The sequence below is a fragment of the Citrus sinensis genome, chromosome 1 (genome assembly GCF_022201045.2).
Source record: "Citrus sinensis cultivar Valencia sweet orange chromosome 1, DVS_A1.0, whole genome shotgun sequence".
Taxonomy (NCBI): Eukaryota; Viridiplantae; Streptophyta; class Magnoliopsida; order Sapindales; family Rutaceae; genus Citrus; species Citrus sinensis.
This window is the reverse complement of record NC_068556.1, coordinates 1,824,836-1,846,521: the sequence shown is the minus strand read 5'-3', so window position 1 is coordinate 1,846,521 and position 21,686 is coordinate 1,824,836. Positions and strand designations below refer to the sequence as shown.

The 21,686-nt window shown below is 34.8% G+C and overlaps 5 protein-coding genes and 1 non-coding gene across 7 annotated transcripts; 1 reads left to right on the top strand and 5 right to left on the bottom strand.

The window, feature by feature from the left end:
- Positions 1-2,404: 2,404 nt before the first annotated feature.
- LOC102621502 (probable polygalacturonase At3g15720) lies at positions 2,405-6,475 on the bottom strand. Its single transcript, XM_052438076.1, has 9 exons — positions 6,470-6,475; positions 5,312-5,446; positions 5,045-5,182; positions 4,806-4,949; positions 4,300-4,507; positions 4,121-4,202; positions 3,918-4,026; positions 3,728-3,841; positions 2,405-2,723 (listed from the first exon to the last, which is right to left on the bottom strand). Exons 1-9 carry the CDS (start codon positions 6,473-6,475, stop codon positions 2,487-2,489), a joined length of 1,173 nt encoding a protein of 390 aa, XP_052294036.1. The 3' UTR covers positions 2,405-2,486.
- A 1,185-nt stretch (positions 6,476-7,660) lies between these two features.
- On the bottom strand, positions 7,661-13,024 carry LOC102618350 (DEAD-box ATP-dependent RNA helicase 15). The gene is made up of 12 exons (XM_006483288.4): positions 12,857-13,024; positions 12,585-12,699; positions 12,219-12,319; positions 11,461-11,633; positions 11,150-11,381; positions 10,916-11,034; positions 10,215-10,271; positions 9,939-10,123; positions 8,420-8,564; positions 8,245-8,328; positions 8,089-8,152; positions 7,661-7,985 (listed from the first exon to the last, which is right to left on the bottom strand). The coding sequence occupies exons 2-12, from the start codon at positions 12,695-12,697 to the stop codon at positions 7,975-7,977; spliced, it is 1,284 nt and encodes a 427-aa protein (XP_006483351.1). The 5' UTR covers positions 12,698-12,699; positions 12,857-13,024; the 3' UTR covers positions 7,661-7,974.
- An 856-nt stretch (positions 13,025-13,880) lies between these two features.
- On the top strand, positions 13,881-15,057 carry LOC102618635 (hypothetical protein). 2 transcript variants are annotated; one of them, XM_006483290.4, is made up of 5 exons: positions 13,881-14,049; positions 14,134-14,231; positions 14,407-14,470; positions 14,553-14,627; positions 14,752-15,057. In XM_006483290.4, the coding sequence occupies exons 1-5, from the start codon at positions 13,992-13,994 to the stop codon at positions 14,811-14,813; spliced, it is 357 nt and encodes a 118-aa protein (XP_006483353.1). In that variant the 5' UTR covers positions 13,881-13,991; the 3' UTR covers positions 14,814-15,057. The 2 variants fall into 2 exon arrangements, with proteins under 2 accessions (XP_006483353.1, XP_006483352.1); XM_006483289.4 differs by having other exon boundaries at positions 14,553-14,649.
- A 373-nt stretch (positions 15,058-15,430) lies between these two features.
- On the bottom strand, positions 15,431-16,396 carry LOC102619127 (probable carboxylesterase 17). The gene has a single exon (XM_006483291.4). It carries the CDS (start codon positions 16,364-16,366, stop codon positions 15,431-15,433), a length of 936 nt encoding a protein of 311 aa, XP_006483354.1. The 5' UTR covers positions 16,367-16,396.
- A 1,590-nt stretch (positions 16,397-17,986) lies between these two features.
- On the bottom strand, positions 17,987-18,059 carry TRNAR-CCU (transfer RNA arginine (anticodon CCU)). The gene has a single exon. It is a non-coding gene; the product is annotated as a tRNA-Arg (tRNA).
- Positions 18,060-18,219: 160 nt separating this feature from the next.
- Positions 18,220-21,430, bottom strand: LOC102619417 (SPX domain-containing protein 1). The gene is made up of 3 exons (XM_006483292.4): positions 21,024-21,430; positions 19,602-19,728; positions 18,220-18,905 (listed from the first exon to the last, which is right to left on the bottom strand). The coding sequence occupies exons 1-3, from the start codon at positions 21,351-21,353 to the stop codon at positions 18,463-18,465; spliced, it is 900 nt and encodes a 299-aa protein (XP_006483355.1). The 5' UTR covers positions 21,354-21,430; the 3' UTR covers positions 18,220-18,462.
- Positions 21,431-21,686: the final 256 nt, after the last annotated feature.

Here is a 21,686-nt window from a genome sequence, read left to right as displayed (position 1 = left end):
TTACTTACAAATCATGATCTGATTTTTTTTTTTTTTTTTTGTGTCCAATAATCTTGACGGAACTAGGATATATATATATGTATATACATTTAAAAAAGGTAGTTAAGAAAGAACATAATGCATAAATAAATAAAAAGAGCAAAAAGCTCCTGCCGCGGCGCCCGGGGGGGGGGGGGGGGGGGGGGGTCATGAAGAATAACATAATAAAGCAAGTACAAGAGCTTGAAATGGTTAACAAAAAGCCAGATTCATTTCCTGAGAGATCAGTGAGACGACAATGGCTTTGACGTAAAAGTCCAATCAAGAACCTGATGGCTTTCAGAGAAGGCCCCCGTAGCAGCTGTTAATCCGATCTAGACAGAGCTTGGAACTACATTTGAAATGTCAATATGTTGTTTGAAAATTTTCTTTGGTGGGATGACAACGTATTGCAAATAGACATAAAGCAACTTCTTCAGATCAATTATAGTGAACTTCCACTTTTTAGTTCAACTCCAGTACTATTGAGACTCTTAGCTGCAACTGTTTGCGTACGCTTGTTGTGCCATAGCAACATGGTTTCCATCCAGATCAAAGTCGTTCTTATAAGTTACAACTATCCACTTCCACCGCTAAAATATTCTTATCTACAATTAATTTGCACAATCAGAAATTAATAAGTTTTACGAAGGCGGCAATGTAAATACCAGAATGTTTAGAATACCTTCGGTGTAGTAGACAATCATTTACTGACAATTTATGCATTGTAACTACAAATTAGTCTAAAAATTTCTTAGTTACCCCCAGTGTAGCACACACTTAACATGAATCTAGTTGAGAGGTACAATATAGTACTGAAAGTATCTACTGACTTTCTCATATTAGTGATAAAAATTTATTGGATTATATTCTAGATGCCGTGGTATATTCTAAATTAAGTTAACTTTAAGAAAAAATTAGATAGCTTTTGAAAAAAAAAAAGTCTCAGAATTGGAAGTCGAGGGACAGAAAAAATAAAATATCTATTTGAAAAACCCTAGTCAAAGCATTTGGGGCAACATAACTAACTTTGCTAGAGATTAATATGAGGTTTTGATAGATATTTACCAAAAGGTGAGAACTCACAATTCCAAGATTTGAGCCATATATAGCTGCCAAACGGTGAGGGACTGCTTGCGGGCGCAAAAATAAATGCCATCCCATCTCCAGAACCAAATGAATTTCGATACTTAGATATCCTAAAGGAGAAGGTGGTGCTAAAGGATGCCGGTATGGTACAGAACTCGCCCGACCTTGTCTAGGGGCGCAGCTGGTGGAGAGGTCGAATAGCCAGTCAATGGCTCTGATGTAAGGCTTAGGAAACCACTGTATGCAGTCACCACGCCACTGCAAATTAGGCTGTCATTATTGCAACTTTCAGGACTGAATGAAGCTAAATAGAAAGAGACTTTAGTTTGATTGCTAGGGCCTGAAGAAGCTTGGTTAAGAAAGGCAGAGAGGAGGAAGAGCAAAAAGATCCTCAATTCCTCATGATGGTTTGAAGTTTAGTGCTTGCTCCCACTTAAAACGAAATTCATTTTCATGTCCTTATATAGAGCTGTTAGGGTTAATTTAATTGATATAAATGGTATAAGCCTATTAATTTGTTTGATTTCCAAGAAAATTACTAATAATGATGTATGTACAGTAATTAGAACAACGCCTATAAGAGATAAAAGAAAAAAAAATTGTCTTATAGTGAAATTTTCTTTTATCATGTAGTGAACTTTTTTTTTTAATTTTATAATGATGGTGTATTAACTGTAATACTATCTATAATAAGTATATCATTACTGAAAATTTACATATACTACTTGTTTGCAATATGGAAGGAAGCTAGCTAGCTATTTGACAACCACCAAGTCGTGGATAATGCCGGCCAATAGGTACAATAAGGCAGTCAGGCTTAATATGTTTTGGCTTTCGGCTGTTTAATTAATTTGGTAAATACTTGTCTAGCTTTTGGTGACATCTACTATGAGAACTCAAGCTGAAACTCAAATACTGTGGTCTTTAGCTTTATTGTTGAAGAAATACCGATTCTAACCCTTTTAGTTATTACTTAAAACAGAGTAACCCCCATTTTGGTTCTTAATTCTACCACTCCGGTCGGATTGGCAACATAGATTTCTCAATTTTTAGTTATATGTTTTTTCTTAATTTGATTAGCTATTAGTGACGATCACTAATGTTTAGTTATACTTTTTTTTCTTAATTTAATTAGTTATTAAGTCAATCAATAATCAGATTTTCCGCCTATTAGTTTAGATGATATAGCATCAGTATTTTCATAGGCAATTTTATATCGTGTGCATTTTACCATTGCAATTTGAGACGCGACGTCTATTTGGCACACACATTAGACAAAGAGAATAACAGAGAGTTTTAAATTGTAATCTCATTAATCATCGTTAAGGACAAGACTCGTTATAGGCATATTCATGACCAAATGGTTCAATAAACATCTGTTAGAATACAGTACCCGTAAGGCAACCGACATGAGGCGAAGTTGAGGTAGAAGTTCCATGTGCATTTTGGCAATAGGCGGTAGTCTCTTTTCCAGGCACAGATGATGTTATGCTAACTTGCTCCATTTTGATCCCAAAGCAACCCTCCTCACTGCAATCGAATGTGATTGCCTTCTCGTCCGCGGAACTTCCTTGCACATCACTGTACGTAACCTCGCTCACATTCACAGCTGATGTCTGCATATTATTTGTTGACGATTAAAAATTTAATACATATATATATATATATATATATAACCCTTGGGTTTTGGCTAATTAATAAGTTAGCTATCGTATCTAAAACAAAAACTTAAAAGATATGGTTGTGTTTGTTTTTTTATCTGAAATCTAAATATGTCTGAATTTAGCTGAATTCTGAATAAGTGTGAATAAAAATATGTGAATGACATGTTTGTTTTTTCTTTTTCAACATCTGAAGAGAAAAAACTTAAAAGCTAATAGTTTAACATAAATATCATTTTAAGTGGTGCATATATTTATTTTTCACAATTTATAATTTTCACATGTTGATTAGTTTGGTAACATTAAAAAAAAATACTATCATTGTTGATGTTAATTTAATTTTTTAATAAAAGATGTAATAATCACATCAAATTTTATTATAAAGTCAAAACTATTATTTTATTTTTGATTCATCACAATGGACATAACTTGATTTGTTCAATATTTCAGTTTAGTTAATGTTATCATGTGAATAAGAATTTAAAGCAATTAAAAAACATAATTTCAAGAATAATACAAAAATATTAGGTTTATACATTATATTAGAAATACATGAATTTTTAAGGGTATTTTTGAGATTTGAAATTAAAATTTTACATTTACACTTCAAACTTCAAATAAAAGTGGACTTTTTTTATTCAGATAAAATTATCTGACAATAAGTGATAAGTTAAATAAAGAAACAATTTTAAATAAACAAATGTTTGAAAAAAAATTAAATTCAGATTTCAGACTAAAAAACAAACAGCAGTCTTTGTTGTTTTTTTCATGATTGATGAATCTAGCATATCAAAGATAAAAGAATATTAACAAAAACAAATATATACAACAGAGATTTTTTGGATAATCTTTAAAAATATAGAGAAATTAACTGAGTAATTGGTTAATTACCGAGAAGTAAAAAGAACATTTACTGTAACTATTTCTATGAAGATATATATAAAGTTTGAGAAACATACCCCTTTGCAGCCTCCTCCTCCGACACAGTAATGTTGGTCAATTATAATAGGATTTTTTGACGCTATAAGTGTGATGTGCTCAAATGAGATCCTTCTAGCATATCCTGAACCTCCCTGCAGCAAAAATAATACACTTAAAAAGAGTTTAAATGCTAGTTTTATATCTTTTGACTTTTTATGATCTTATTACCGGACTTGTTTTGATCCTTGCTCCATTCTGTGTTCCGGTGAAATTGCAATTCCGGACGTGCACTTCTTCTACTTTATCATCGGCTCCATCGAGTCCGAGACTTCCCACACTACAAACATTCACACGTACATACAAATAAGCATGAATTAGTTCCAGAAAAAACCTTGGATTAGGAGAGAATCATAGTTTAAATTAATTTAAACCTAATTCCATGACCCGGTCCACATGCGACGCCAGTAATGTTGATATTGGAGGATCCGCCGTTGATGGCAACACAGTCATCACCTATATATGTATCACAATTTTACCTGACTTATCAGCTTTATTTGTCATAATTATTTTTTTTTAAAAAAAAGGAGAGATGAACTTGAAATAAATTTACCACTTTTAATGGAGGAGTCCAGAATGTTAACTTGGGTGGAGAAAGAGATGTCAATTCCATCGGTATTAGGGCTGTCTTCAGGTGAATCTATATGAATATTAGAGACGGATACGCCATTGCAGGTATTTATTGAGATATGACTTTTTGGGCTGTTAACAATAGTTATCCCCTTCACTTGAAGATTATTACAGTTGTGAAAGTATACAGCCTGCAATTGCATATTCACAACAAGAGAATTTTCGTTTCTGAAACACTAGTTCACTTAATTAATACAGACAATATTCATGTTTCATTTCTTCAAGGAGGCGGTTGCATTAGCTAAGGAGGTTAAAAAGGTAATTCGGTTACCTTCGGTCGATTGCACCCGTCTTCCCCCTGAAATAAATTGTTCAAACTCTTTTATTAGTATAATGATAAACTGAGTTATTAGCTCAAATTATTAAAATTAAAGAAGAATCTACTCAAGAATCAGAACGTATAAATGAAAAAGTAGATAAATATATCACCTGGTTCCACCAACCACGGCCGTTGCCATCAATTGTTCCTGATCCATCAATACTGAGACCTTGCACATCGTAGAGAGACAGCCAGCATTGGCTGCCACATTGTTTCCAGGATTTTGAGTCAGGTGCCACAATGGTCCCTGAAACCTGCCATGCACCAAATAAGAAACAAAATAATAATCAAGGAATTGTACATAACTTGATACACACAGAGACACACACACACACACAACATACTTTACCTGAATATTAACACTATTGGACTTGCAAGGACCACGAAATGTAGTTGACTTTAATAAGAATGCTTTATTAGCGGGTATTTCCAGTGTTGCTGAGTCTCCAGTAGCTGAGCAGAAATCTGTCCACGCTTTTGCAAAGGCCTTAATTTGATGCATAAACAGACACGATTAACAAGTCAAAATAAAAGAAACAATAATAACAACTACAATAACAACACATAAAACACAAATACAAAGTTGCATTGGCGATTTAAAGATTCATTTAGTTACATCAGAATCATCAGTTTTGCCATCTCCAATCGCACCGAAATCAACAACGTTAAAAGTGTTCCGGCCATCTCCAATGCCTACTAAGCTCGATATATCAATGCACAGAATTAAAAAGCTGCTGGTAATAAGTAGATCCTGCGTTCGTTCAAAACAGAAATGAAAAATTAGCAATGTCAGCTAGCCTAGGCAACACATTTTAGATATAATTTACATTAAGGTGAAAGATTTATCACCATTTTATATATTCGATAGCTAATTTGCTTTGATAAATTGTGCCCAGCCTTATGCTCACCATATCTATTTATACTAGATAGAGATGGCACCCCTTTTACTCCCCTGCCATGATAGAATTGCCACCCATATTTTGTCACCTACCATGAATATCATGAAACTTCAGATTCTTTGCCGTTAATATATTATTATCGATTAGAGCTGCCTTTATTATTTAATTATATATTTAATAATGGTTTTGAAGTATACTTGGATGTTTCTAATTAACTTGCATTCAAGGATAATGTCAGTAACATTCCTTTTACCGAGGCTTGTCCCTTCCTATCTCTTACTGTTTAGTCAAAAACCATTGTATTAGTTTTTTATGCTGTAGACTTAACTAAAAATAATAACTTCGTTTAAAGACATTAATTTTTCTGAGGAAAAGTTATTATGTTATGGACCTAAAAGAATAAAAACTGGAAGCGTTATAGAGAGATGGTATAGTTTTTCGATGTATTGACTAGGTTTGTATTCAACAGATTCTCAATGTTAACATCTTGCGATATTTCTGTTGCCTCTCCTTAGTTTGATGATCCAAGTTGTCACAATTGTACTGCGTACCAGTACTTGGACAAGAAGATGTAGTTAATACGTTTTGAGGGTTACCATTTACACAACTTCGTTTGCCATATTTAACATGAAACTCTAGATTTGCTTAATTATGGTTATTGAAACTATAGTTCGGCAAGTATAACTTGCATCGAACGAAGTAAATTTCCTTTTATTTCTTTTATGCCTAAAATAAAATAAAATAAAACTGACTCTTTTCTATATGGTGCAGCAATCAGCACACTATAAAATTTCCTGAACATTCTTTTACTCAAGTCGCCATGAAAAAAGAAATTGATTACTCAAAACACTTAACCTGTTATCTTGATTATTCACCTCCATGAAAACGCTTTTCATTTTAGTTGCTATGTGAATTTTATAGCTAATCGGACAAAAATATACTATTTATCAAGGATCTAATATTTATGAAAAACACAAAAGTTGAATATACTAGAAACCATAAAAATTTATATGCCTTTGATAATAATATTCTATGAAATTCACGATAACAATGATTTTTTTTTTGGGGGGGGGGGGGGGGGGGGGGGGTAATCTCTGCTATGATGAGGGTATCATTTAAAATAAAATTAAAGAATAGTAAAGTAGGAAAGACATATAATGAGTGGTACCCCTCAAAGGAGGAGATTGAGTACTAGAGCAAAACCTACAGAAAGACAATAAATTACACGCTCCACAGAATCTATAGTAGGAGATAAGTACGGTTCCATTCGGTTCAATTTTTCAGATCTTTGATTATCCAGTTATTCAATTTTCGATTTAATTTTTTATTTATTCAATTAAATCATTCAATTTTTCCTCGGGTCGAAACACCAATATGGTTCAATCCGTTTGATTCCTCGATTTTTACACCTGATCTATAGATACAATGATTTGCTTCAAGGTGCAATATTGTTAAAATAATATATATATATATATATATATACTGCAACATGTTTCATTCACTATATGACCAACAAAACTGACATAAATGAGCGGTTGAATTGCAAAATACAAAATCTAAATAAATCATTGTAAGATGCAATAAAATTCCAAACAGGTCACGTATGACCTCGATAAAAACTTGAGCCAACACAAAGCCAAAGACGAATAATTGCAAACATGGGCATGAATTTAAATCATTAAGACCAATTTCTCCGGATTGCTTTACTACAATCAGTTCATCTAAATGGTTTTGGAATCGGATAAATAAATCAAACAGGAGCAGAGGGTCAGAGCAAGAAATAAATTATAAAAAGAATGGACTTAACGCGGAAATTATTATCCTAGTATATTCCGCCACACATGAGACGCTCTTAACGCAAGATTAAGACCACGCGATACCGGTTGCTCTCCAACAGTAGCTCAATATCCACAGCACAAAATTAGCAACAATCCAATCCGCCAAGAGTCCAAAACGAACTACCAATCCAATGAACAACTATGTTTTAGTACTAAAATAGCTACAACATTAGGCACTTAGAAGCCAATTTTGAAAAAATAAAAATAAAAACAATGTAGCGACCAGAGTTGGTGTCTAAGAATCTAATCGATTAACAGTGCAATAAAAATTATCTCACAAGGAACTCTAATACAAGCCAAGGTACCAGTTGAATAACATTCCCAATAGCAGCAGTACCCAGAAGGTATTAAAAGGCTACAAATCCCAAAAACAAGAAAAGGCAGCGTAAAACCACAAAATAGAGGGATCCATCTGACAAATCTCCAAGGCAACATATATGAAAGCCATTGGACTTCATCTAAAGAAACAAATACATAAAGGGCCTTCAGCACCCTGCTTCCACATGCGCCTCAAATTTTCCACATCAGAGAACAGATCTCCACTATGATGGCACTGCATGCAACAACAATAGCAGCAGTAAGCAATAGTTTTGCGGGCCATAATGTTGAACATTACAAGAGGGAACCAAGAGATGTTCATATATGAAGAAACATACTGTATGTAGATGTATCAATCTGCTCAGGAAGCTCCTTTATATCTACTTCAAACCTTGCCTGAACCTGTAATCAATTCACCACCAAAATTAAGATTAAAAACTGCCCAAAACCAAACATTGAAAAGAACCAATCAATAAGAACATGAATTTTGAAACCTGATTGAGAATATCGGAGTCTGAAGCAGATGATACAAAAGTAATTGCAAGGCCCTTGGTGCCAAACCTACCAGCTCTACCAACCTGAAAAATCATCCAACTAGTATAAGAAAGAATGATCAAGAACAACTAAGCCTGCCATGAACAAAACAAGCATGAACAAAAAGAAACCTACCCTGTGCAGATAAGTATCAGCAGAATCTGGCATGTCATAATTGATGACAATGTTGACACGCTCAATGTCAATTCCCCTACCAACCAAATCTGTGGCCACAAGAATCCTCTTGTTCCCCTCCTTGAAACCTTTGTAACGCGTCAACCTACAAGTGTCAATCAGATCATGAATGTTCACGGTGGAGTACAATAAAAGTAAATTTTGCATTTCCTTTGTAGTGTGACATTCCTACAAGCACTATCAGTCAGAACATGAACGTGCACAGCAAAGTAAATAATAAGTACCAATATGTCAATCAACAATGTACCCAGAAAGGAAAAGAAAAAGGACTGAAATAAGTTGATCCTAACTGAAGAATCAAGCCAGAAGTTAATCATTAAACAATAAAAACAAAACAAAAAGGTTTATGTACTGAGGAATTATCTAAAATCAACATGCAGAAAATAAAAAACAATAACCAAATATCTCCACTCAATTACTACTTTTTAACAATAGTGTTGCACGGAAAAATAAGAGAGAAGATTATACTACCACTACCCAGAGCTGAATTAAGAAGTTTTAATCTACCAATCAAAATATCGAAGACCATTAGAAAAGAATCATCCAGATCAAGCAACCCACTAATTCAGACAAAAGGCAAGCATCCACCAAAAAGAATCCAGAAAGAAACTGTACAAGGAAATCTTCACGCTCATAGCTCAGTAAGTGCTTGTTTGATATGGCTTATCTAATAGTCATAAGTGCTTACTTAATTCCATAGGCTCTTTTCAAATTTTTTGTTGGTTGGTTGTTTTTCTAGTAGAGCTCTTGAAGATTGAATGAGCTAATTTACCAATCACTAGCAAAAGTTCAAATTTTGAGCTTTTGGGAATATAGATTGGAAAACTTTTTTCAAATATTAAATATCCTTCACTATTTGACAATCTTATTTCATTCCTTTCACAACATAACTTTAAAAAATTTGCTTGTTAAAATAGTTTTACAAAATATCTCATTGACAATCCAAGAACTTTTTTTTGGGGGGGGGAGCTCTAGTTAAATGAGCTCTATTTGAAACTATAACAAACAAAGCCTAAGTCTAAAAGCAGAAAGAGAATCACCCATCCAACTCAACAAATATAGAAGCAGAGAAAAACAATGATACCCAACATATTCTCAATGAAACCATTGATTGTACACTGTGTAATAATAATAGACAGAATAACAAACTTTGAGTACAGAAAATGACATTGAGCTATTTGTTACAAGCCCTCCACAGGTTTCACTTCCTCATGAAACATACAGACTTCAGACCAAACTTCCAATACTGATAAAGCAGTTAAAAGGATAAAGATATCTAAAGAACACAGCAGAAGAGTAGTAAGGTATTACAAAAAGCAGAGGAGTCTTTAATAGAGGTAGGAAAGGCATAAATACATATAAAGCATAACAAAAGAAAGAGACCCAAAAAAGTAGCAGATAAAAACTGACAAATCAATAATTATCACAACAAAGCACTGACAAAGGTAGATATGCAAACCTTTCTTCTTGGGACATGCCAGAATGGATGCATATAGAAGGAAAATTGCATTCTACAAGTAACTTGTTTAACTCCGCTGCTCGGCTAACACTTTTGACAAAGATAACAACTTGATTAAAGTCCAATGCATCAAGGAGATCATTCAACTTCCGATTTTTCTCCAGCTCACTCAATTTGATGTAGTGCTGTCAAATTTCAAATACAATGGTAAGAATGCAAAATAATAGACCGCAGACTATTAGAGACAACAAAACATTAAATTTCAACAAAAATTACCTGTACAAGACCATGAAGAGTCAACTTTGCCTCGTCATCCACATAAATTTCCATTGGCTGTAAGGAACAAATGTCACAGCAAAATATGTTAGGGACCTTCCTCAAGTTAAAGGAATCCAGTACGAAATGTAGATGGATGCACATCCTCGAATTGAGATTCCATTCATCTGAATTGCCTCCCCGTACATCACTCTTATTTTTTTTGTCACAGCAAGCTAGAGCCACTGCCGGTTAACATATTAGACTAATGGGTCACTCGGTACAAACCCTGAAAAAACACCAACCTCCCAAACCCAACTACAAAAGAAAAAAAAATAAACAATAACAGGAACAGGAAAACAGAACCACCCTTCTCAACATCCCGAAATTCAGATGTAGCCCAACACTAGCCAAAAAAGGCCAACTGAATACACGCATAAGCCTTAAGCGAACACAAAGGGCAGCATGATGAAGTCATATCCCACCACTCTGAGAAATCCTAGAGGTTGCGACATGAAATATTTTCCCAGTTTCCTGCGAACCTTCAGCAATCTAACAGGATTTGCCACTTTATGATTAAAAAATGCACGGACACAACAGCGATAGCAAGCATAGTAGTCATGGAACCACCGCATTCTAAAAAATTATGGAATTGTCGTAGAAAGTTGGCGCTAATAAAAAAGGACTTCTAAATTCAAGTAGTTCTGGCCATAAGACATTACATCTTGCATAAATTTCTTGCAGACTGGGCGGATTTCCTTGCTGAGTGTTGCTGAAAACATCATTACTTGCTTGTCATGAGGAGTCATCTTGAAAATCTCTTGCACATCTCTTCTCATGTCTACAAAACAGCATACGACCAACACAAGCAGGAATAATTAACAAAAACATAAAGGCAAACCCAAGCATTCCACAAACGGAAACCAAAATCATAAGGATCAAAATTTCAGGCATACCAAGAGATTCCAGCATCTTATCGCATTCATCAAGGATAAAATGCCTCACATTCTTCAAAGAGAGGTCTTTATCTCTAGCAAGAGCTAGTATCCTTCCAGGAGTCCCGACAACAATTTGGGGACATTCGTTTTTCAGCAAATCTTTGTGAATTTTTATATTAACTCCACCATAAAAGACAGCAACCTTGATATCAGGCAGGTAAGTACTGAACCTCTCAAACTCATGGCAGATCTACAAGAGTGGTGGACAGGAAAAATGAGACATTGCAATGACATAAAAAATAAAGATAGAAAACAAGTGTTTAACTTACCTGATAAGCTAACTCTCTAGTGTGACATAAAACAAGTGCAGTAACTTGGCCTGGATTTAGCTCTGTTTGCTGAAGAGTTGACAGAACAAACACAGCAGTCTTCCCCATCCCTGATTTAGCTTGGCAAATAACATCCATGCCCAGAATCGCTTGAGGTATGCATTCATGTTGCACTGATGAAGAACCAAAGAAAATCGTATCGAAGGAACCGTTCGTAAGTAAAATAAAACCTCCGTGATCCTTTTAATTGAAAGGACTACCAAACCACAACAATACTGCTCCGAAATCAATAATGTGATAGTATATTACCTGAGAAAAAGCAACAAGATGTATTTAGAGGCCGCAGGATAAATGAATACTAAATTTTTATTTTTTTAATTTATGCTTTCATAATAAGCATACTGAATTTGGTATATGAAAGCAATTCTGCATCTCCATGAAGTGTACATTTAGGAACAAGGCAGAAAAAAAAAATCTGATAAGAGAAGCAACAAATAGCAATGATAAAAAAAATGGCATGATCAGTAATGGAACAGAACTTCAGAAAAATTCAGAGAATTTCAAATGAATTATGTAATTTCTGAGTGGTCTGAGAGATGGAAAAACTCTCAAAACCAACGCAGCAATTCAAGTCACACATCAAAATGACTCAGAATCTTCATAAAAATAACCAAAATCAAAAAATCAAAAAGAGCTCAACATAGCTTCAAACATGCCATAAAAGACAATTAATAAGCAAAAGAAAATTGGCAACTAGCCTTCTGAAGGATGCTCAAATCCTGAGTCCACAATTGCACGAAGAAGTTCCGGCTTCAAAAGAAAGTCTCTGAATCCTGAACTGTGTATACCAACATAGCCCCTGCTTGGAAAAGACAAAAAGAAGTTGGTCAATTTGGGGGGAAAAAACGGAACAAAAAATTATTCAGAGTAACTAAGTTACTGACTGCTTCTATGTGAAATATAAGTGAGAGAAAAAAAGTGCATCAAAACAAATAACGCCATCAAGCACCCAGAAAAGGAAAAAAATGATAACTTCGCAATTAATGATAGAACATATAAAACACAAATATAATTAAAGAGTAAAATAACAGGAACGAAGAGATGGAGAGAGAGAGAGTACTGACTTCTTGGCGGCTTCGCCGTTTGCTTTGGTAGCGACGGAATCGGGAGCTTGAGCATCTTCTTCCTCGTAGTCGAGAAGCTCATCCTCGTACTCGTTGTCTCTTGTCTCTCCCATTCCTACACAACACGAAGTCAAAGGATTAGATTAGATCTTCAACGAACTAGGGTTTTGAGCATCGATTCAGACAAATTACCAAATAAACCTTCAAAATTGGGGTTTTAATGCGTAAGTAGAGATAGAAAGAACAGGGATTTTGAAAATTTGAAGCGTTACCTGCCAGTATTCGAATAAACGGTTGGGGTTTTAGGGTTAGGGTTTGGCGAGAGAGTGCTGCAAATGAAAATAATTAGCCAAAATAAAAGGAGAAAAAGATTTGAAAGTGGAGAGAATTCGCAGAAAGAGAGAGATTGTTAGGGTTACAGGATTGGGGCATCTTATATAAAAGATAATTCATTTAACGTGTTGCCGAAATTGCCCCTGATGTTTGCTCATTATTGCAGCATTGAAGTGGGCTTGCTGCTGGTTTGGTTTTGGACCAAACAAAGTAGCCCAATAAACTTCTCCTCTCTATTTTCCAAGCAGCCTCCCAATATTTAAATAATAGATTTTATAAGTTATAAAATCTATTATTTAATATATAAATAACACATAACATTGGAACTAAAATAACTAAAATAACAAGAGCACACATTGTCGGAGTAGATAGATGCCCCCAATCCATTAGTACACGCATTCTTGAAAAAAAAAACGAAAATAAATAAATCACAGCATAAATGTAACGCCAATACTGCATGAAATTCTCATGGAAAAGAAAATAAAAGAAACTTGTAAAGAATGCATCTGCTATTGAAACTTGGAGGACAATGTTCACGACCTGAACATATGAGCTACTTAAAATATTAATAATAAAATTAAAAGTGTTGTAGTTAAAATCTATCACACTATTGATTTGATCCCTTATAAATGTTTGCTCAACCTATGATTGTTAAGATATTAGAAATAAATATTTTAGGGTTTAAATAGGAGACTTGTATGCTGAACGAGTGTGCAAGATGGGTTCAAAATAATTATGTTATATTTACTTATAATGAATTGTCCTTGATAATAAATAATATTATTAAAATAAGAGTGCTCTTAGTAACTTTTAAAATACAAATAGATACACCCTTATGTATATCACCTTATACTACTCTTTTTTTTTTTCAAATATGTAAAATATTATTTGAAGAAATAACTTCATAAAACAATGAATTACAGCTGAAAAATGGTTTGGGCCTGTAAACACTGGTACTGGGCTTCAACTGCATCCATATTGCAAAGCACAGCATTTTCTCATGCAAACCTAATCCTGTTGTTGCCATTGCCACCCATTACAGAACTAAACAACTTTTGATCAATCTGTTTAGTGATGGCTTCTGCTTCATGTTCAGCAGCTATGCTTCCTTTTGCAGAAACATTAAAACCAAGTAATTTGTTTTTTCTATCTCTAACTTCGAGTTAGTTACAGCTAAAAAGTGCTCAATCCAATCTTAACTTATTCTGATGCACAGGGGCACATGTGGATAGTTCTAGCGACTCTAAGGATCATTTGATCAATGATACACCAAAAACTACTAAAGTGAATAGACTTCATTCAATTAGAGTAAAGGTTAGATTTCATCACTTCATTTGCTGTGCTGAGTTCTAACATCTTTCTTATATTAATTATGAGTTTTACTACCTATCCAATGCTTTTTGTAGTATCTTTAATTAAAATATTAGATGGGTAATTGCCATTTTGATGTCTATAACAAGTTTTAGTTCATTGCATTGCTCGGTGATAGGCTGCAGCAAATAATGGAAACACAAAGCGTAACAGTGTTGTCTGTGCTGATTGTGATGGAAATGGTGAGTTTGTTTGCAAATTCCTTTCCGAAAATGAATGGAATTAAGAGTATGCTGCTGATTTGTAGATTTGCATTAATAACAGGTGCTGTCCTATGCTCACAATGCAAAGGCAGTGGAGTGAATGCTGTTGATTTCTTCGGCGGACAGTTTAAAGCTGGTGATTCGTGTTGGCTTTGCGGGCAATCATCTCAACATTTTTCTTTAATTCAGTACCAGCCCCACAGTAGTTGTGTTTATGTTTGAGTGACACGTGTGATTTAGAACATAATGTTTTCTTGCAGAGGCAAAAGGGATATGTTATGCGGGAACTGCAATGGAGCTGGCTTTGTTGGTGGTTTTATGAGTACACAAGATGAGTGAAGTGCTTGTGCTGCTAGATTTTCATGGGGAGTATCAAATTATGCACCTCAAAGGGAGATCTCTGTATGTTATGTGCGTTGCTGTGTTTTTACTTGCGATATATACTAACAGTTAGTATAACTACTGTGTAAATGTTAAGCAGGATTGATTCTATATAGGTATTTTACTTTGTATAGTTTCCGTATAAGATCAAAGATCATCAATGCGTATGAAGGTAATTTATCGTATTTGCTTTTGAATTACAGCTCTTAAGTTCTGTGCCAAAGCATGTTGTGTCTTATGTCATTCAACATTCTACGTTGAAGCATGGCCTCAAAAAGTGATTGTGTTGCAACTCTTCATGCCTCTCTTGTCATTTTCAGCCCTCAAAAGAAGGCTATGAAAGAATTTTTTATAATATTATTTGAAATTGAAAATTTTCTTATGGTAATTTCATTTGAGGATAGAGAAGTTAGCATCTTCATATAGTTACTCCACTGATGACAGAGTGTTTAGGTTAATCCACTCACAATAACACCAGAATATCATTTAATTTATGTGATTTGTTCACATGCTGGTTGCATTAACATGTTTGGCAGCAACTAGCAACCATCTAAAATGCTAATAGCTCTTCATAAACTCGGCCATCTGTTGTTGCAGCAAACGAGTTGCTTGAGATTCAGGGTAAAACACATGATACACGTGCGATTCACCCATGGCTTCCACAAGTCTCACCTCTTTCACCCCTTTATCCTGCAAAAACTCTGCATACATGATACCCCTTTCCTTCAAGAAATCCAAGCCAGCCACATAAACTACTACTGCTGGAAACAGACTCCATTCTTTCTTAGAAATAACTTGTGTCTCAAAGTTACATCCAAAATAATCACGGTTTGACCCCACTGGTATACTTAATCTCCAGAACATATCATTCATTGCCACGTCCTTTGAAGCCCCATCAGCCATCTCATTTTGAGATCTCTTTTCACTGCCAAAATAAGGATGTATTAGCAACAGCCCTTTGATTTTAACATCAAGTGCTTTGCTCCTCAATGCTCTTATACCAACTTGATGTGCAATGTTCCCTCCAGCACTATCACCAGAGAGGAACACGCGATGAAGATCAGCTTGAGCAAGCCATGGATCGCATTTTACTTGGTAGCATAACCATTCAAGTGAAAAGTAACAATCATCATAAGCAATGGGGAGGCGATTCTCCGGTGCCAAGCGATAATCAACAGAAATGACAATGCATTGGGATCCAACAGAGAAGTCTCCAAGGAAATGATGGTAGCCAAGCCATGTAGTTGAGCCAATGCAAAAACCACCACCATGAAAGTAAACCAGAACAGGCAGGTAGATAGAGGTTGCCAAGGGAGGAGTATCAGGAAGGAATATTCTACCAGTTATCGGCTTTGATGGGTCAATGTTCACATCCTTGAACTTGTACCCATTTAATGATTCACTTGAGGGATGGACTATTTCAGGAACAAAGCGTTTTACAGAACCATCAGCAAAGACTTGGAGGAAGCCTGGTGCTTCTGCCACTATGGACATATCTTTGTTCTTTGGTTTGTGTGTTTTGTGTGTGTGTGGGAGGCTTTGTAAGTTTCATATAAAAGTTTGAAGAGCATGATGGGTTATATACTGGTTCATCGATTATGTTACTAAAGAATCAGTTCCTTTAATGTAAAGTAAAAAGTTGTGAATGTTAGGTCATAGGTGGTTCATGTAAATTGTGTTGGATTTTTCAAGAGTGGCATGTTTGAAGAAGTATAAAATCAGAAGCACCAAAAAGTGGTGTGTGTTCTTTGGTGTTTGGTTGCCAGACTTGGTGAAAGGTTGATGCTTAATTGAAGGGGCAGTTAGTCGATAGTTGATGAACTAGAAAAATAATAACAATGTTAAGAAAAGTTAGTCGATAGTAGACGAACTAATAACAATGTTAACAATCCACTCGTCCTTATCCGAGTGGTTAGAGTCACTCCCTCACAAGTGTGAAGGTAATGGTTCAAACTCCCATCCTTCATTTAAATTAATTTGAGCAATAATTTCATATAATAAAAAATAATAATAATGTTAACAAAAATAGTAACAGCAACGGAGTTACATACATATAGGTCCCCAAATCCCGACTTTTAGGCATTCGAGGCTATGTTTGGCTGCTGGGATAAAGGTAGGATAAGATTAATTTTTAGGATTAAAAATATTAATCCCATCCATAGCCATGTTTGGCTGTAAAGATTAAAAAATAAACCCAATTTTTTATCCCATAATCTTGGGATTATCAATCCCCTTTTTTAGGTGGGTTTATCTTGGATAAAAAAATTTAGTGAATCTATAATCCTCTCTTCTCTTTCATCAAGCCGAAAGCAAACCCAATTACAATTACTCTCAAACAAATGCAGAGCACCCACATCTTCCTTCCTCAACAAATCTTGATTCTCCAAAAATTGTTCTAGATGATCTGAGCAACAATCAAAGGTACTCAAAATATTATTTAAATCGATTCTTATCTTCTAATTAAATTGGGGCTTCAAGTAAGGATCTTAAACTTGACTTTTTTTCCCTTTTTCTTTTGTTGTTGGCTTGGTTGCATGAATTGAAAACTCACATTTTTCCTTCAATTAGTAAGTGAATCTATATGCTTTCCCTACTTAAATCTTAATTATTTTGCTTACTTTTTCCAAACTTACAGTAATATTCCTTTAATTTTTGCATTGCCAATATATATTGTTTAGATGTTGGTGGGTTTTTATTATTTTTCTCACTCATAACAATTTTGTTTCATTTGGACCTTATTATTATAAATTGTGTGTTACTTTATTCTCTTCAATTTATTTTAATTAACTGAATTATGAAGACATGGCATTTGCCTAATTTTAAGCATATGGCATTTCACTTAATTTTCCTATTAATTATTATTATTTTTATTATCCAGTCCTGTAAAATGCCAAACATAGGATAACACTATTATAATCATATCCGACATGTACCAAACAAAAGACAATACTATATTTAATCCGGTGTAATCCAATATAATTTAATCCAATCTAATTCTAAAAGTTAATCTAATTCAATCTTGTCTTCCAAACTTAGCCTCAGGGAGGACAAGTTTGTCCTAATCAAATGGGTCTCTAGACCCTAAAATGCAGGGACCTGGATGCAAAATTAAAACGCGCCAGGTAGGGGTCGAACCTACGACTTTCTGCTTAGGAAACAGACGCTCTATCCACTGAGCTACAGGCGCTTACTAAGGGTACAGTGGATAAAAGATATAATAAAATATTAATTAATATCTTGGACAAATTGGCCAACACGTCCGGATGGGGCACCACTAGCAAACGCGATAGAGATGCAGCACTAAAAGTTAAAAATAATAATAATAAGTGAAGCTAAACCAGTCCACATCATGAAATGCAACCGAATATACTAACACTCAGCCGCCAAATTCATCAACTTACATATTAGAGCTAACCCACATTCTTCTAGTAATTAAAAATTTCTACAAGAATGGCCACCAGGCCCACCACACATCGAGCAGCAATAGGATTTAAACATACAACAACCGTGTAGGTATCTATCATTGGTTAGTGTTCTAGAGATAAAAAGAGTCGAGGCAAAAAGGTGGATGAAGAGATGAAGTCACAAAACTATTTGGCTGCTTGTTCCAAGACAGGAACTTTCTTCCAGTCATATTCCACAGCAGTACTTTGCAAAGGAGGCAATGAAAACATGCTTACTGTTGAGCTTCCAGATCGGATCTCCTTCAAGACACGCAGTGCAGACAGTGTTAGCTTCACGTACATATTTTCCATGTGCTCAATCTCTGCAAGCTCTTTGGAACCTGGGAGAGGCCTCCCTTTACTCTCAGTAGAAGCTTTGAAGTCAGGGCCTCCTTGTAATTCAGTTCCTTCAGACGAGGCTGATGGTTCATCCATGGAAAACAGTTGATCAAGCCTTACCTCGCACTCCTTCACAAGCTTGTTGAGCACATCAGTAGTATAGAATGGTTGTTGCAATACCTTTTTGATGAAGGGCAAGCGAATAAGAGCACCAGTTCGCTTGTCATATTTCTTTAATATCTTCACTAGTCCTGCATACATAACAAATGAGTATCAAAAAAGAGGAATTTTTCATTCTCTCCGAACATCATGTTGGTTACAACTAGTCCTGAATCTCAAGTATGCAGCCAATATTCCTGCACTAGTAATATACACACACTCCTCCAACTCACTTCAAGAATCCATTGTCCATCTATCATCATAAAAGGCTCAAGCCATACAGAATCTTTTTCTACAACCATCAAGAATACATTTTCCGCTCGTGTGCCCCACCCTGCCTTTCCTTTTCTGACTCAATGAAAGCCACCGAACCACAATGATGCACTTTCAGAACCATTTGGGGCTCGGTGCAACTACTTATTTGGATTACCAAGAGTGTCCAGAAATGGATGTAAAATACAGACATATTTCTCAACATATAATTCATTTAATTAGGGGAAAAAGGAAAAGAGAGAGAAAGAGATATTCATTTACATGTCACCAGATGAAGTTTCTTACTAAGTATGGACTTTTTAAAACCTTATTCACAAGAGAAGATGCATACACAAAGCTATTGAAACAATAAATCATTTGTATGAGGATCCATGCACATTCAAATGGCAAATGATACTCACACACTCCATTTATATGACAGACGAAGATGCCATGAGTACCATAAAACACCGGCAACCAGAATTCCGATTTTGATAGATTTAAAACTAAGTCAATTCCAAGAGAAAGAAATATACCTGTGTAGTTAAGAGCGCTGTAATTCTCTAATAAAACCATCTCCCCATGAAAATCAACTATCTCCCTCCCTACTTTCATCAACTCTTCATTTGAATCCTTGGACTTTGCTACCCTATCTTGCAACTCCTGCATTTCAACCAACCAAACACAGGCACAAAAAAAGATGTAACCCACAACCATATTTACACTCCACATATAAGTTAAGAACTGCAAAAGTAACAATCCATATCCATATAGGTTAAAACAAGTAGGGGTGTTCACAGACCAGATTATAAATTTTCAATCCAATCCACAGATTGGTATAATTAATCCACTGAATAAATACATCTATAGATTGGATGCAAAATTGACACAATCTACATGCAATCCACCATTTTGTGGATTCTATGTGGATTAAAAAATTTTCTTTCTATCCAATCCACAAAATAATTGAATAAAAAATTTTAATCTTAAAATAATTTTACTACCAATCAAATTCAAATTTAAACAAGATCTAACTAAAGTAAAAGTTTAAATGTGTGTTTAGGAATGCTATGTTAATAGGGTGTTTATGCCGTCACCCAGGAACTATTAACTTAATCAACATACGTTTGAAAACAAAAAGAATTTGGAGCTGTATAACCATTTCAGCCTCACTCCGTATTCCTTCTTAAATAATGCTATGAAAAAACTAGAGCATGTGGCTTTAGCTTCCGTGTACGATAGGTGAGAAATGGTGACACAAAACGACCAATCCAAAAAAACCACTCTTTCGTCTATAGATGTTTTTCAGAGTTTCAAACTTTAACACTCCAAAAAGAAAAAATGCTGATGTTTTTAGACCAGTACCTGAAAATTAACTAAAATTTTAGAATTGAAACTTGAAAGCTTGGATGATTGTCATTAATGTCCACCTCCAACTAAATTTGAACATACGTATTTACTTCTAGTACCATTTATAAATTTTAAAAATGTTTAAATTAATTTTTTTTTCGTATACACCAATTTTTAAAAACAAATCCATATCCAATCTACTGACTATGGATTTTAAAAAATTTCAATCCAATTTAATCTTGGGCAGATTGGATTGGAATCTGAACACCCCTAACAACAAGCAATGAAAACTCTGTAGCCCTAAATTTAGTTAAAAGAGATGTTGGTATCTAATTCCGTCCAATTTCACTTCTACACACTAAAATTGCATGAATCATGTGACAACAAGAATAATAACCACGATCTAGTCATCAGCTCATGCGAGACAAAAGAAAACCCAGATCAGATGCATGGATCAGTGAATATAAATAGGACTTAAAGGCAACATGCTCAATTCAATAATCCTCTAGCCATAATTCAAGATCAATATATACTAAGAGTTAATTTTTATTCCGCAATTCCTCAAAAAATTTTAATTTTTATAAAAAAAAAGAAGATAAATAATATACCTTCCATTTGATAACATATTCCTCTTCTTTTTCAAGAAAAAACGCATTAAACTTATCAATCTCATCCTCCAACAGCTTCACAAAATCATTCACCTGCTTCGCCTCCTCATTATCCTCCTTACTACTGGCGCAATCCCCGCCGTCCGTTTCCTCCGGGCCCTCGATTCTAAGGCGTTTATTGATACCACCGTCGCAATTAAGCTGCTGCTGCTGCTTCTCGGGGTAGATCAATTTCAACTGCTTCTTCAAATCCTTGTAGGACAAGAACTTGTCTCTCCATTCAGGTAACGTCTCTTCGATCAATATGCTTAAGCTCTTCCAAAATTTCATCGTTAGCCCTCTCGTTTGGTCGTCGTAAAATAAAAAGTAAAGTTATTGGAAGAGGAAAATACCGTTGTTTTTATTTGAGTGTGGAATTTGGAATATTCCTCGGATTGTGCATTTTCGAATAAGAATATCCTCTGAGTCTGAAAAAATATTTTGGGATAATAATGCTTAGGTCCCTTATGTTTTGGATTTTATCTAATAAGCAGGTATCTTCTTATTTTATTTGTTTATTTATTTTTTCGAAAAGATATCTCGTTAGTTTTTTTTTATTATCCTGAATTATAAATTATAAGAAGACAATTTCACTCCTATCTAATTTTATTAGAAGAGACTCAT